Source organism: Micrasema longulum, unplaced genomic scaffold (genome assembly GCF_059751315.1).
Source record: "Micrasema longulum isolate JH-2025_06_02 unplaced genomic scaffold, ASM5975131v1 h1tg000480l, whole genome shotgun sequence".
Taxonomy (NCBI): domain Eukaryota; kingdom Metazoa; phylum Arthropoda; class Insecta; order Trichoptera; family Brachycentridae; genus Micrasema; species Micrasema longulum.
Genome location: NW_028277677.1, coordinates 593,093 through 608,497, shown reverse-complemented (window position 1 = coordinate 608,497; position 15,405 = coordinate 593,093). Strand labels below are relative to the sequence as shown.

General features: G+C 33.3%; 2 protein-coding genes across 3 annotated transcripts; one reads left to right on the top strand and one right to left on the bottom strand.

The window, feature by feature from the left end:
* Positions 1-6,484, top strand: Ts (Thymidylate synthase). Its single transcript, XM_088226980.1, has 5 exons — positions 1-233; positions 464-721; positions 1,627-1,747; positions 3,167-3,392; positions 5,922-6,484. Exons 1-5 carry the CDS (start codon positions 143-145, stop codon positions 6,135-6,137), a joined length of 912 nt encoding a protein of 303 aa, XP_088083106.1. The 5' UTR covers positions 1-142; the 3' UTR covers positions 6,138-6,484.
* Positions 6,485-8,469: 1,985 nt separating this feature from the next.
* LOC148281288 (protein ILRUN) lies at positions 8,470-14,488 on the bottom strand. 2 transcript variants are annotated; one of them, XM_088226981.1, is made up of 5 exons: positions 14,112-14,488; positions 13,420-13,578; positions 12,502-12,704; positions 10,815-10,864; positions 8,470-9,670 (listed from the first exon to the last, which is right to left on the bottom strand). In XM_088226981.1, exons 1-5 carry the CDS (start codon positions 14,288-14,290, stop codon positions 9,635-9,637), a joined length of 627 nt encoding a protein of 208 aa, XP_088083107.1. In that variant the 5' UTR covers positions 14,291-14,488; the 3' UTR covers positions 8,470-9,634. The 2 variants fall into 2 exon arrangements, 1 of the variants encoding a protein (XP_088083107.1); XR_015822393.1 differs by having other exon boundaries at positions 9,341-9,670; positions 12,502-12,879; positions 12,960-13,578.
* Between the last annotated feature and the right edge of the window lie 917 nt (positions 14,489-15,405).

Here is a 15,405-nt window from a genome sequence, read left to right as displayed (position 1 = left end):
TAAAATCGTGTATTTCCCTCCAAAACTCACAGTTTTTGTAATCTGTCAGTTTGTGTTTTTCGTCTTCTGTCCACGCTTTATCATTATTAAAATTATTGATGTACCCCTTTCAGTTTTCTTAAATTTAATTAAATTAGTAGAAATGCCTCCTCATGAAATTACTTCTAAAGCAAACGCCGAAAAACATGAAGAACACCAGTATCTGGATACCATTCGAAAAATTATGAATACCGGTACGTTTATGTAAATTTGTAATAATTGTCACGATAAATATTATACTTACTTATGGCTCAGTGACCACTGCATCATGTTCAAATTTATTGAATATTTTTACTTACTTAATAAAGTCACATAATATAATGTATCGATAATTATTGATCCTTATCAGAGAAACACCCATCATACATAATAGATTATTCTTCATAAATTGGTTGCGAGCTTTTATTTAAATTTTATTTTATAGGTGTGAAGAGGGGCGATCGCACTGGTGTGGGAACTATCTCTGTGTTTGGAACTCAAAGTCGCTGGTCTCTTCAAAATGCAGTCCTTCCTTTGCTGACCACTAAACGAGTGTTCCTTCGTGCTGTTATTGAAGAACTTCTCTGGATTATTAGTGGCAGTACCAATGCCAATGTTCTTAAAAACAAGGGCATACATATCTGGGATGGTAACAGTTCTAAAGAGTTCTTGAACTCCATGGGATTTACAGATAGAGAAGAAGGTATGAATGAAATAGTATTTATTTCAAAATATGTAGTTTATCTATTGGTTTAACTATTTTTTATGAGAATGTATGTGATTTCTTATTTAATTAAGTCTATTGATTAATCGTTCTAACAGTTATAATCAATTGACAATTTCAAACAGAGTTGCGGTTCGGCGGCAAGTGTTGCGGACTCACGGATCAGAGGTCCGAGGTTTGAACCCCGCTCTGCCACAACTTGATTTCCTTATATTGAGTTATTTACAACTCTTTGAAAATGACCCCAATTTTTTTAGTATTTAGGTATATCATGAGAACTGAAATATTTCTTTTAAATCAAAATTGAAAATTCGAAATTGCCAAATTTAATTCTACCACTTATCATTGTATGCTCACGATTTGTAGATAGAAGTTTTATTTAATCAAATTTTCCATAAGAATATTGCAACATTACTTTGTATTAAATTTTACTAAAAACATAAGTGGTAACTGAAAATTTTACCCAAACATTCAGTAAATATTATACCTGTTATCCCAAACCTAAATTGCGGCACTGGTCCCCGATTACAATGAGAATAAGAGTTGTCTTCAATTGTCCATAGTGTCTAAAGTGAAATTGAATTTTCTATATGAAAATTTGTATATTTGTATGAAAATTTCAAGTACCATCGTCAGAAACCTGTAATTAAATATGTTTAAAAATATGTTCTTTATAAATATTTCATCTTTCCTACAGAAAATTAAAGTTTACTTTATAGACAGTCGAAGATAACTCTGTTAACTTCCTACTCTAATGCGGGTCCTGGTTAATAAACTATTACAATCTGTCCCTGTTCTTCACTGCAATAAATATGGACCCGTACCATATTTACTTTTAAGTTATAAGATATTATATTTATTATTTAAAATTAGCGCATTTGCAGGAGATTTGGGGCCCGTGTACGGATTCCAGTGGCGTCATTTTGGTGCAGATTACATAAATATGCACTCAGATTATACTGGAAAAGGAATTGACCAATTAAACAACATTATTGAATGCATCAAGTAAATATGGATCCATTTTTACAAAAATATTTGTTCAAATATTATTGAAACTTATCATGTTTGTGTGCTATGCACGTAAAAAGTCACATAAAACAAAAGAAAACATTTGAGCTTTTGTGGCATTCTTATCAGAGTAAGGTCTTTTCACGTTTCTTAAATAATATTTTTAAAAAACCAAAAAATTATGATCATAACAGCATTATTTTTTCTATAAGACATCAGATAAACTTTCTACAAAGGTTTAAAATATGCGTATTTTGAATTACATGAAAACGAGACATTTCGCACCCTATGGGACAAACAGCACATGTTATGTTACCATGCCATACCTAGAAGAGCACTCGGCAGGCATGACGTGTGACGTCAAAATGACATGACGCCAACTGCGAGCTGTTTTGTATGTACCCGCTTTTAAACTCGAAAATTATAAATGAAAACTTGTTTTATTTATTTTTTTATTTTATATATTTTATGATGGCAACAAAATACAACACAATAAATATATCAAAACAACAGCTTAGCTATAAAATGTCATTTTAGTTGTATTCAAATTAAAGCCTGAATTTTTTACTAGGTATGTCAAAACAAGGTGTGTTTTTTATACACTTATAGTTTATTAGAATCAAAAAAATCCGCCATAAATATTTAATATAATTTTCTATTAAAATACCCTATTTTAAGTCTTTATGGTCACATTGACATAAAATATTTGATAAATTGTTTACCACCAGTAGAGACTTCATAAAGTTAATAAGATATGAGTTTAATACATAGGTAACATCCTGCATAATCTTGTCTCGGATAATAATGTAAATGACTCGATTGAAAAGCAATCCAAACAATATGTTGCATTTCAATAAAACATAAAAACTTTGAATTTCAAATATCAAAAAATAGTACTCTGGGAACTTAAAACTGATGAATGTACATCATTGTGCTCAGATTTATACTATACATTTAACTTTAAAGTTCATATTATGGAAACATCTACACATGAGTCCAAAAATCCCATTCCTTTTTAACGCGTTTGCGACTATGCCTGGAATAGCCGTCAAAATCGAGCCTCTCATTTAAATATAGATAGAGGAGTCCAAAATACTTCGGCACTAAAAAGACGGCCTACTTGAAACTGAAATAGTTATATGGTAGGAGATATTATGTCCCTATAAAAAAAAATAGTCTGCAACGAAGTGTCCCAGTATGTATCAACCACGATCTAATTAAATTTGAAATATTCCGAAAAATAAGAAAGATGTGTGTCGATTTGACTAGATCTTATGGTAAAAAAAGTGCCCGCAAACGTATTAATGGAATTATATTTTTTATGAATACTTAGGGGCAAAAAGCCCAATAGTTTCACGTGTGACATATTACACAGAAAAGGTGTACATTTTAATTGACGAGCTCTTTTATTTACAGAAAAAATCCAGAAGATAGACGCATGATTCTTTGTTCTTGGGACGCAAGTACTCTGCCCCTCATGGCTCTGCCTCCTTGTCACTGCCTAGCACAGTTCTATGTGGCCGAAGGCCGCGTATCGTGCCAGCTGTACCAACGCAGCGCAGACATGGGTCTGGGAGTTCCATTTAACATCGCATCCTATGCGTTGCTCACCCACATGATCGCCCGGGTCACGGGACTAGAGGTATTTTAAATCTGTAAACAAATACTGAATTTATCCCATAAGTCGACAAACGTCGCGAAATTCTCTGGAATATTAAAGACTACCCATTTATATAACTTAAAATTAATTCTACACCGTGTATAATTCACTGCAGAAGCAGAAGCAGAAAAGAAGCAGAATACTGCTTCTTTTGTTTGAACATCCATGTTTTGTTTAGTTTTTTATAAGCTAATATATGTAGTTAAAACCTTAATAATATTACTGTTGTAATTCACTAAGCCCCGTTACAATGGGAAGTTAAAAGAGTTATTTTCGATCATCTGTAAAGTAAAATCGAATTTTCTGTTTGAAAGTGTGTGTATTTATGAAAAAATCTGAAGTATCTTTATCAGTTACCTGTAATTAAAGCAGGCTTATTTATTTTTAAAATATGAATATTTAATTTTTTATTCAGAAAATTCTATTTTACAATAGTGTTTACAATAGCCAACCAATTATTATAGCATCGTTATTTTCTGATAGATTTCCGGTTTCCAGGGTAGCCATGTTTTTTGACATTTAGCGGGAACGGGATTTTACTTTTGAATGTCAGAAAAACTCGCTGACTTGAACTCATGACATTGCGGACGGTGTGGTGTAACTTCAAAGTTTCGGTGGGGATTTTCAAAATAACAAAGCTTAAAAAAATCATAATGATGATCATAAAATAATGAAGCTACCTAGCACTAAATGGCAACACAAACACAAAAAAGATTTATTTTTTCCAAATTGCGATCTGTCAAACGGCAGCTGTTAAAATGTCACCCAAATTCATCGATTAGTTTATTTGTCAACAATATTTTGAGTTTGTCCAAATTTTTGTAGACAAGGACTGGATTCAACTCCCTGGGGAACTATTTATATTAACATATGAAGAACATTAGGAAGAAGTCCAGGCATCTACAGGGCTTATGACCTGTCAATGGCTGGTTTAAGTGGCCACTTTACACACTGTGTAACATTCACATAGTTTATTTGTTGTATTCGTTTGAAGTAAACAACTTTTGTGTTTCTTGAAAAATGAAAAAAGACGAATTTCGTGCAGTGATTAAACACTATTATTTGAAAGGGAAAACGGCAAAAGAGACAAAAGAAAAGCTCAATAAACATTAGGGTGAGTGCTCTGTCAGATTACATGATAAAATATTGGATTGCTGAATTTAAACGCGGCCGAACAAGCACTGCAACAATACCATCAACAGGAAGGCCAAAAGAGGTGGTTACTGAAGAAAATATCAAGAAAATCCTCAATATAGTTATGAATGATTGCCGAGTGAAGTTGCGTGAGATTGTTAAAATGGTAAACATCTCATATGAACGTGTGTTCAACATTTTGCATGAACATTTGCATATGAAAAAGCTATCGGCAAGATGGGTGCCGCGTTTGCTCAGTGTCGAACAAAAACGAGTTGAGAGACCACTTCACAGCAGTGTTTGGACATGATAAAGCGTAATCCTGTTGATTTTTGGCGTCGATAATAACTGTTGATGAAACGTGGGTGCACCACTATGCACCTGAAACTAAAAATCAATCGAAACAATGAGTGGAAGCTGGTGGCAAAGCTCCGAAGAAGGCAAAGGCAGTGAAATCGGCTGGCAAGGTTATGGCCACTGTATTTTGGGATGCACTCGGAATATTGCTCATCGATTATCTTGCAAAGGGATCCAAAATCACAGGAAAGTACTATCGTGCATTATTGGATCAATTGAATGATGCAATCAAGGAAAAACAACCACAGAGCTCTCTCTTCAAGACAACGCACCGGTTCACACAGCATTAGATACGTTGCTAAAATTACGTAAAATACACTTCGAATTGGTTGATCATCCACCTTATAGTCCAGATTTAGCTCCTAGAGACTTTTTCCTGTTTCCAAACTTGAAAAAATGGCTCGCAGGAAAAAGATTCAGCTCAAACGAAGAAGTGATTACCGAAACTAACGCGTATTTTGAGAGGTTCCTGAAATCGTATTATTCAGATGGTATAAAAAAGTTGGAATATCGTCTTACTAAGTGTGTCGAAGTAAAAGGAGACTATGTTGAGAAATAAATTGTTTTTGAAAAAAAAAAAAGTTTTTTCCTACATAGGTAGCTTCATTTTCAATCTGCCCTCGTAGATAGTAAAAAAACCACTGAACTTCCTCAATCCCATGTTATAAAAAAAATGCAGAAGAGAAAATAAAGATATTTATAATAAATTTAGATATTTATCTTTACCACTTTTTTTTATAAGTTCTTAATGATTATGGTAGTTGTAAACATCTTTATGTTTTAAAAATAAATTTATTTGGTACACAAGCAAATGTGTCTGTAATATAATAAGCGCTTAATTTGAAAATAATTTAATGAAATTTTAACTTGTCAACCAAGATGATAAGAACTAATCAACGATCTGATCCTCCTTGGAAATTTTTCTTGGGTTTGATAAATTTAACATTGGTCAATTATTAATTATCTTGTAGAATTTATTGTCACTAACACACAAATAATTCCATATTTGATTTATTTCAGCCCGGTGAGCTAATCCACACACTTGGAGATGCCCACGTTTACCTGACGCATATAGATGCTCTCACAGAACAATTGAAGAGAGAACCTCGCCCCTTCCCTACCATGGCCTTTAGTGAAGATGCTCCAACTGATGACATTACAACATTCAAATATGAACATTTTATCATCTCTGATTATAATCCCCACCCTAAGATTAACATGGAAATGGCTGTTTAAAAACACCCAATACATTTCTAGGTTTGCATTTTTTTAAATTTCGTTATCTATATTAATATTATATGAGTTTTGCTTAAGTTATTTCACTACATACAGAAAAATGAGAACACCCTGTCAAAATCAAAATGTTAAAATTAACCAAAAGAAATCATAAAATTACTTCATAATAAAGTGGTCTGCCTCCAAATTAAACGCTATCTATCACATTCAGAGGTGACGCAACATCAGCATCTTGCATTCGTTTGTTGTGAATGACAGAAGATTTATTTTATGATGCAGGTAAATATTTTGTATGGTTTTTTTTACTGTTTTCATATTTAAAAAATTAAAACGCTTTTCACTATAAATATTATATTTATTTGACTACATAATTATCTCCGAAACCTAATAACCCACTCAAGAACATACATCTATTGATCAAGATGCCTCAAGAAACTCGCATATTGATGAGACTGTGTCAGACCAGCCAATATCTCATTTACCTGATTTCACAGTGCCGCCTCATTTAATTAGAACCTTAAATACATCTTTGAACAAAATGAAATACTACTACAAAAAGGGGTTCACCTACCTTTTTTTTTTTTAATAGGAGTCAATTATTTTTTGCCTTTCTATGCACAACAGGGCCGCCTTAGGCCATGCAGGGCCCCTTAGACACTGAGGTTGGAGTTTTTAGAAAATAACTTTTAGAATTTTAAGTCCCCCATTACACCGGGGGCCCTAGGCTTGTGCCCCACATACCCTTAAGGGAAAGATTACCCCTGATATAGGTGTATATTTACTACAAAAGGTATGCTACGCTACTTCTAACCATTGTGTGAAAATCTGGTGGGATAGTCGGCTGTGGCCACGTTAAGAAACTTCTCATTTGCGTAATGAAGAGACCACAGAAAAATCATTCAGGAGAAGCCGAACTATTTATACACATCAAGGGACCTTCCTTTCCACTTTGACATACTATTTTTACCATGCATATTATCTCACGTGATAAGTCCTTATGACTTGCTACAGTTACAATTAGTGACCGACCGAGGTTTCGGTTTTGGCCAGTTTCAGATGCGATTATGCGAACATTCGCCTGTACTCAGGTAAAAAATTAGAGATATTAGATTGTTGTCCATTATAATAATTAGTTATCCTATTGCCATTGTCTAAAAAAAAAACTAGACATATTTTGTGTTTTTTTTTTACAATAGTTAGTAGTTCTATAATCTTTCATATTTATATTTTTGTAATTCTATAGCGTACATTGAAGAACTGTTACATATGAATTATATGTATTACATAACAATTCTTCTTCTTCAACTCTAATATGTACCTAATTTTGTACGTTTCGAAGTAACTTAACTTATTTTAATAAGTTTCGGTTTCGGCCGAAAATCTTATTTCGGACAGTCAAGAGTTACTCTCCCGGCTCCTCATACAGACTTCTGCATCGTGCCTCGAGCTGCATTCGGTCTAAGCTGAAAAGGTGACAATCCATCAACAAATGAGGGACATCCTGGGGTGCTTTATCATCCACAAGGACCGCTATTGATTTCTGAAAACTTAGTGGTGAAGATAGCTCATAAAACCACCGTGGCCAGTGAGGATTTGAGTCGCTTCATAGCCAACTTAATGTGTTTTCCTTCACCTACCCAGGATCAATAGTGATTAATGGAAACAACACATGGCAAATAGATGCTTCTTTAGTTTTAGATCATCATCTTATGCCCTACACTCACGTACAGCTCTGAATGCTGGGAAATTGGTCAAAAAGATGACATCTCTCACATTTGAGAGGAAAATACTAAGGGAAGATATTCGGAGCTGTACAGGAAAACGGAGATTGGAATATACGGTTCAACGAAGTCTACAATATCTGCAATGAGCCCAACGTGTGAAATTTATTCAAATAGGGAGGCTACGATGGGCGGGGAACGTAGAAAGAATGAGTGAAGAGAGCGCCCAATAAGATTCTTAAAGGCCCCAAGGTAGACGTACCATTTGTAGACCCAAACTCCGAAGCTGGATGGAGTGCAGCGGGATGTGGATGCTACTGGCATCAGGGACTGGAGGAGTACATGCCAGAATAGGGGGAGATGGCGACGAATGTCAGAAGAGACCAAGACCCACAGCTGTAGAACCAATGATGATGTAAAAAAGGGTTAAATGTGTATGTAACGGCCAAATGAAGCTTTGTTATGGGAAGAGTATAATCCTGATACGTATAATTATTTATTTGTGTAATATTATAGTGAAAACTAGCTAATGGTATATTAATATTTTAGGTTAGAAAATTTATTTTGCCATATTTCATATAAGGATTAAATAAAAATAGAAACAACCAAAATTGATTTAACAATTTATTTTAGCACTGAAATGATTATATTTCAAAGATAAAATATCTCAGTCTAGCAATTTAACATTAATACATACACAAGATCTGTAAATCCTACTTTTTTAATTCATTAAGGTACATTCTATAATAAAAGTCGTAGCATTCACAACTCGATGCTTTGCTAGTCTTTCATTAAATTTGTGGAAATTAACGCAAGAACATTAAGCTTTTTTTAAAACTGGACAATTGACAGTAAGGTTTAATAAAGAATTATTAATTCACCCCATGTACTTTTTTTTTAAACTCCATGAAATTGAAGGATTCCCATTAATTTCGTTATTTTTTACATTTTAATACATACTCCAGAAAGACAAAAGTTGCATTCTCGCCGGGGGAATACACAGTTTTTTGTTGTAATTTTCCATGTACACAAGAAATTAATGTTTTCAATTTCTAATAATACAGAGGATAATATAGTTCTAATTAATAATTATGAAATGTGAAAGAAATTTGCAGTAATAAAATCCACATAATTAGCTCTTATATGATACAAAATATAACACAAAGGGGTCTAAGCAGGGCCAGATAAACTGTTTTAATTGATTATCTGGTTATTATTTTCTTGTTATTGCATTGTGTTACAGATTTCGTTTCCAGAACCTATTCTATCATTAACAATAAACATCTCAGCGAATGACTCGCAATCTTATACTGTTACATTCAGGCACTGTTAATTAGTCTGCCAATTCAGATAACATTTAACGTCATTTATTTAAGATACAATAAAATAAAAGTCAGCGGTTAAAAGCTCATAGATTTTTAAGTACGCAGTTGATCCTCTGTATTGCGAATATTATCCAAAATAAAAATAAAACATTAAAAATTTATCATAGAGTAATGTTTATGTATAGCGGCAGTTTACAGTAATAGAGTTCAGTAATTCAATAAAGAATTTCGAGAAATTATTTACAAAGTTTGATTTACACAAAAAAATTACAAGACAACATAAGTAATACAAATAATAATAATACAGTACGCTGTTTCCATTGCATCAAAATTCATTTTCCAAAAATGATAAATACATTATATAGATACGTTAGATAATAAAATTTTAAAAAAACAGCTGTAGTACAGAAAATAAAAACTCTCAATATAAATAATATTTCAGCACTCGATGTCAACACATATTTTCATCCACTGGTTGTTCCATACTCTGGAAAAAAAATAACAAGTCATTATACAGAAATACATTGTATTAATAAATCAATAATACTTTCAGTATGATTCACATAATAGTAGACAGCATATTATTGAGATGACTCGTTACAATTTAATGAGTCAGTTTCCAGATAACAAAAATAATACTTTTGCTTTTATAATACTTAATCAAAAAATTATAGGGATGTATGAGGTGTTCAGAAAATTTTTGATTTCGCAGGTTGGATTGTCAATTGTCCATTTTTTATTATTATTATGTTGGTATACATGCCCCTGAAGTATGCTAAATTTTTTAGCTGTATTCATTGTTTACTTTGTGGCAGCCGCTAAGGTTAGACGTGTTCGGCGTGCTCGGTGATTTTCATCTTGGCGGTCCAGAATGCCTCCACTGGGAGGATTGAGCCTTAGTTTCGACATCATATCCGTAAACCCATGTTTCAAAAATTGTCGATCGGACTCCAAACCCGCGAAATTAAAAAATTCCCGTTATTTTCTTAACACACCTTAAATGATAAAAAGTATAAACCAGTCTGTGATTTTAGTTTCAGTTGTATTATGGGTTAACTCATTTAATGATAAACAAGTAGAAATAAACAAAGAAATATATAATTATCCCTTTGAAGTTACTATAAACCCCCTGTAAATTATAAGCAAAATGAAAAATACAAGTTTTTATTTTAATATTATTAGTGATATTTTGTAAACTTACTAAACTCCTTAGGTATTATATTAACAAAGGTTAATAATTAAATATAAACTGCTGTTTTTTGGGAGAGATGTTTTTAAATTCTATACATAATGGGCTAGAATTAAAAAGATCAACCATGTAACTATATGGGTACTTCAACAATATTTTGAGTGCGTCCAAATGTTTGTACTAGATTTTACCCCCTAGGGTGATATCAAGATAAATAAAACAGATGAAGAATTTAAGAAATTCAAATAAGAGAAAAGAAAAAAAAAAATATGTTACTCAGCATAATTAAGGTGATCATGATAAATGCCTAGACTTACCCCCTTAAAGGTTCATGATCTCTATCAATTTGGGTACTTGTTAAAAAAATTAATTAAAAAGGTTTTAGTTTATATTCTTCTATCGGGATCTGAGTTAGATTATTTAAAATATTTGTTTAACTAACCTGAACACCTTGCCGAACACCATCAACAGCAACATTTGCCCATAATTCATCTGAAATAAAATAAATTCATGATGAATAAATTCTGAAGAATTAAGAGCCCCTGAATGATTTTTTGGCACCATGACTTTTTATCGCCGAGTCGAGTGCTATGAAGATACATGAGAGTGCACTCACTGTGGCGACGTGTCAAGAAGTACATTGCTATGAGAAGTGCTCTTTTTGTCACTCGGCAGTAACACAAGGTGACTTATTATTTTATTTTATTATTTTATTCGCAATATATTCATTTGACATTTATTAAGACACAAGTCCCGACACTGTGGAACCAAAGTCCTGTGTTGAGTTGGGACAAAAGGTTACAAAAGATACAGCAATAATCCAAACCAATTTCTTGTAAAATAAGGTTTAGTCAAATTTTAAGGTCACATTGAAACTTCAGTATTTCACCATACTGGAAGCATATTCACATCAGTGCGGGTGTTGATTTTTTTAATAAGTAATCTACAAAAAATGTTAATTAATTTATACCTACATAGTATGTAAGTAATATAATTATTAATGGCTATTTTTTCTGTGGTTCTGTGAAAATCAGCTCAAACAACAATTATTAGCTTCGCGATATACGTGGGTTTATTTTACACTATTTTAATACAACACTTGTGAGCACTGGCCGATTTCTTTTATAATGAATAATGCCAAAAACGGCTACTTCGAACGCCACATGTCGTATGTGATACATAATATGTCAACAGTATCCTATCGAAGAAAAATAGTCATTCGGAAATAATTTTCAAAATACTAGTTCCCAAATAGAGAATCTTCAAATAATATTTGTAATCTGCAAGCTTGTTGTAGTACTAAAAAAGCTGACTGTTTTAGTACTGAAAAAAAGATATAAAATATAGTGTACTTTTTTTATATGGAGGAATAAGCTGAGGTAATCAGCTAGTTTCATCGTTCACTGAGAACGGGCTGGACGCACTTAAGATATTTTTTTTGTAGGAAGATATTATGTATGGTTTTTCCCATAAACGTAGTTACTATGGAACATTATTATCGAAAGTCAAATATAATTGTAAGCTGTGCATAATTGCTTATTTAGACGATTCGCCCCTGACTTACATGTATGTGATTCGTGTGTGATCACAGCATGTTTGATTTGCCAGAATCTAAGATTTAATAAAACTCTTTACCCCAGTAGAAAATTTTCCAATTTCAATATATTTTAGCATGAAATATAGTCCCACCGTCATACTATTGACATATTGATTGGCCATTACATTAGTCAGATAAAAAAATGAGAAGTAAGCAGTTTTATAATTTCTCACCACTCAGATAAAACTATTGCAAAATAGCTACCAAAAAATTCTATGGCCGAAAAACTTAGGTAAAACCAAAAAAAAAGTTATTTGGTGATTTTGCTTGGGTTAATTCAGGAAAAGAGAATCAAACACATCTTTCTATTTTTATGCAAAAAACAATATTTTACATAAAAAAAAATTATTTGTGTTAATATGATTTAATGGATATACTTTAATTTTAAGAGTTTTTTCATTCAGTCTGAAATAACAGTGTTAGTAAATGGGGAACAAATTATTGAAGAATGGGGTTCAATTCAAACATTGGATTTTCATTTACCATGAAGTTGCACAAAGTAAATATTAATCAATAAAATAGGTAAGGATACCTCCAAATGGCTGTCCTTGAGGGGTGCACAGTCGATACAGTTGGCAGATAGGAGTGGGGGGACGGAATTTCAGCACGATCAAATGTCCAGGGGGCAGCGGGAGCACGTCAGCCACGGAGTTTGTGGAGTCTGAGGGGCGCACATAACAGCCCCCGGGCCACGTAACACTGCCTGAATTGCGTAGAACCCATGTCCAAACAACGCTGAAAACACGATCATAATTAAATCACCTAAATTCCCGACAATTTATGCCGTAAAAGTTCAGGAAAATAAACTTAAAAATTTAAAAGGAGTGCAATATATTTGAATGACACATTCCTAGATAAAAAAAAAAAAATCCTTTTGAAAAGTAACCTACGTGCTCTTCAATGACACAGGCTTAATTGTAACAGTGTAAAGTAGAGTCACACGAGAATAATACAATAATGGTCTTTCGTAGCACCCGACCAATTGTCCACATATGAACAGTAATTTAGAGGACAAGACGATGGACCAAGACTGTCACAGAGATAGGCGGGCAGGCTATCTCTACAGGACAATGGGTTACACCCACCACTACGCGCAGCCGCTTTTTCCTTGTTTGAATGCGCATGGACAAGACAGTAGGACAATAGTCACTTGCTAAGCAGGTACATGTCGCTCCTGCGAATATTTCTGCCAAAAACGTCAGCAGAAAAATGCCTGTTTATTATTTAGTTTGTCCGTGAACAATTCCAATGCATCTTGGTAAAAAAAAAACATTTTTAGCAAACCCGCATTTTCATTTTTGTAGCGTTCCACGAGTAAACTACGGCTAAACTGTCCCATTGTCCTGTTCTGCACGGCTAAGGCTGTTCACAGAGCTAGGACAAGAGGATATTGTTCTGTCTTTTGTATTGCCCTCGTGTGAACCTAGATTAAGTAAAAAAAAAACCTTACTCGCTTCCGGGTTCCTCTGGGTCAGGGTCAGCTGGTTTGGCAAGAACTAAAGACATCTGGTACGGGGCTGGTGGCGCAGGAAGGGGTAGGGAGATCGCGGGGGGGGACATTATGGAGGGCTGGAAGTCCAAGTAACAACATGTCGCCTCCTGAATATTCCTGCAAAAAACAAGTTGTCTTTATGAAAATGTTCAATATTTAAAATAAAAAGATTGCTTAACAGTAAAGTGATCTTCGTTTTTTATTCAAATAAAAAAAACATACAAAAACAACACTATGTAGTCTTGCTGAGGTTAACCTGTGCCGAGGACACCTTACAATATGCATATAGACAGGTCATAAATCCTTTAAATACATAGCTTTCCATATTCACTTCTAAGAGGTTGTACAAAATATCTTATCATATTTGTAAAATTACTTTTTTGTTAAATCTACTAATTCATAACATAATTTATGAGCTAGGTGCATTTTTATTTATACCCTTTTTGCACAAAATAGAATATATTTACTAACATTAATATGTAAATATTTTTTCATACATTGACCTCTCTTAAACATTAAAGGTCCTTGAAAGAAAATGCGTTTGTTGAGAAATTTTTAGAAACATAAAAATTAAGGTCATTGTTATGACAGTGAAACTAAAAAGTTGGTTTAATGTGACGATGAAATGTAAAAATAAACAAAGTACCTACCAGTTATTCATGTCAAGGAAGAAACTCGCAGTGCTGTAATTAAGATTCGGTCCTAAAAGTTTCTGCATTTGATTTATAAGATCTTCTTTATCAGTTGTTCCCATTCGACTAAATTCCTGCAGTAAGCTCTGCTCTAAATCAGGCTGTTGAGAGTTAAGAGCACCTCCGTCCACGTCCATTGTGATAATTTATTAACTAAAAAAAAAGTATAACGGTATTTACTTTTGATACCTCAATCCATTGATCCCTTCAATTTTCATTTAACTATTAAGAAGGGTGCATTTTAATTTCGATCAAATACAAAAGAAATATAAACAGTATTCTTCATCGCTAACACGCACAAACATGTCACTCGCAAAAGTAACACAATGAACAATGACCAACCTAGAACATAGATAAAAGACCCAATGACCAATGACAACCGACCAGTGGTACCAAAACTACGTGTTAGAAAAAAGCAAAAGCACACAATGAAACGTTCTCAGCTGCTTCGAACTACGTTCAGATTTCAGATTTTACTGTCCGAAGAAATGATCACGATGACCACACTGTTTTTTTTTCATACTTTACTTTACGAATTTTTTCTCACAATATTATGATGTGTAAATAATAATTTTACACATCATAATATTGGTTGGAAGGTTTTGATTTTTTCAAGCGATTTAACCTTATTGCGGGGAAAGCTTAATTGTAAAATATGTGGTAGTTTGTTATTGAGATGGCCGGATGATTGAGAAAAATTAAGATGAAAATGAAAATCTCGGAGACTTTAAAATCATGTTCCGTGATCACGCGTATGAAAAGGAAGCTGTCCACCTTTCTGCGCTAACTGAGGAGAAGCGAGAACATCCGCCGATGAGAACTTGGGATTAAATAGAAGATCGCGTCTTTCTGGTGCCATATCGGATATGTGTGAGATGGTTAAAGTTGATTGCCGTGTGTTTTTCCTATTTTGTTTCCTCATCACGGAAATGTCATTCTATTTGAACTTTTAAGAATTTAAAGCCCAAAATAAAATATAATAACACTTAATAAATCTCTCCGAAAACCAAGTTTAATTATTATTTGCAAAGTAATTTAAAAAACTTGAATGTTTTATATATCTTTATGTTTATTGATATAAAATATGAAAAATAAATTACTTACGAAGCTAGGTCCTCACACAACAGCAATTAATGATTGTCACTCTTTACTAACATATTTCTAACACAAAATGTTACCAGTGGTTTCACTATGCCGAGAGTTGACGAATGATTATCTGAATACTGTGCACGAACGAGCACAAGCTAGGTGA

Excerpts from the sequence above, each read along its gene's own strand:
- LOC148281288 (XM_088226981.1), bottom strand. The coding sequence starts at position 14,290 with ATGGACGTGGACGGAGGTGCTCTTAACTCTCAACAGCCTGATTTAGAG. Across the intron at positions 13,579-14,111 it reads TTCCTTGACATGAATAACTG|GAATATTCAGGAGGCGACAT; the intron begins GTAGGTACTTTG and ends TGTTTTTTGCAG. Across the intron at positions 12,705-13,419 it reads CCAGAGGAACCCGGAAGCGA|CGTTGTTTGGACATGGGTTC; the intron begins GTAAGGTTTTTT and ends TCGTGTTTTCAG.
- Ts (XM_088226980.1), top strand. The coding sequence starts at position 143 with ATGCCTCCTCATGAAATTACTTCTAAAGCAAACGCCGAAAAACATGAA. Across the intron at positions 234-463 it reads TCGAAAAATTATGAATACCG|GTGTGAAGAGGGGCGATCGC; the intron begins GTACGTTTATGT and ends TTTATTTTATAG. Across the intron at positions 1,748-3,166 it reads AACATTATTGAATGCATCAA|AAAAAATCCAGAAGATAGAC; the intron begins GTAAATATGGAT and ends TTTTATTTACAG.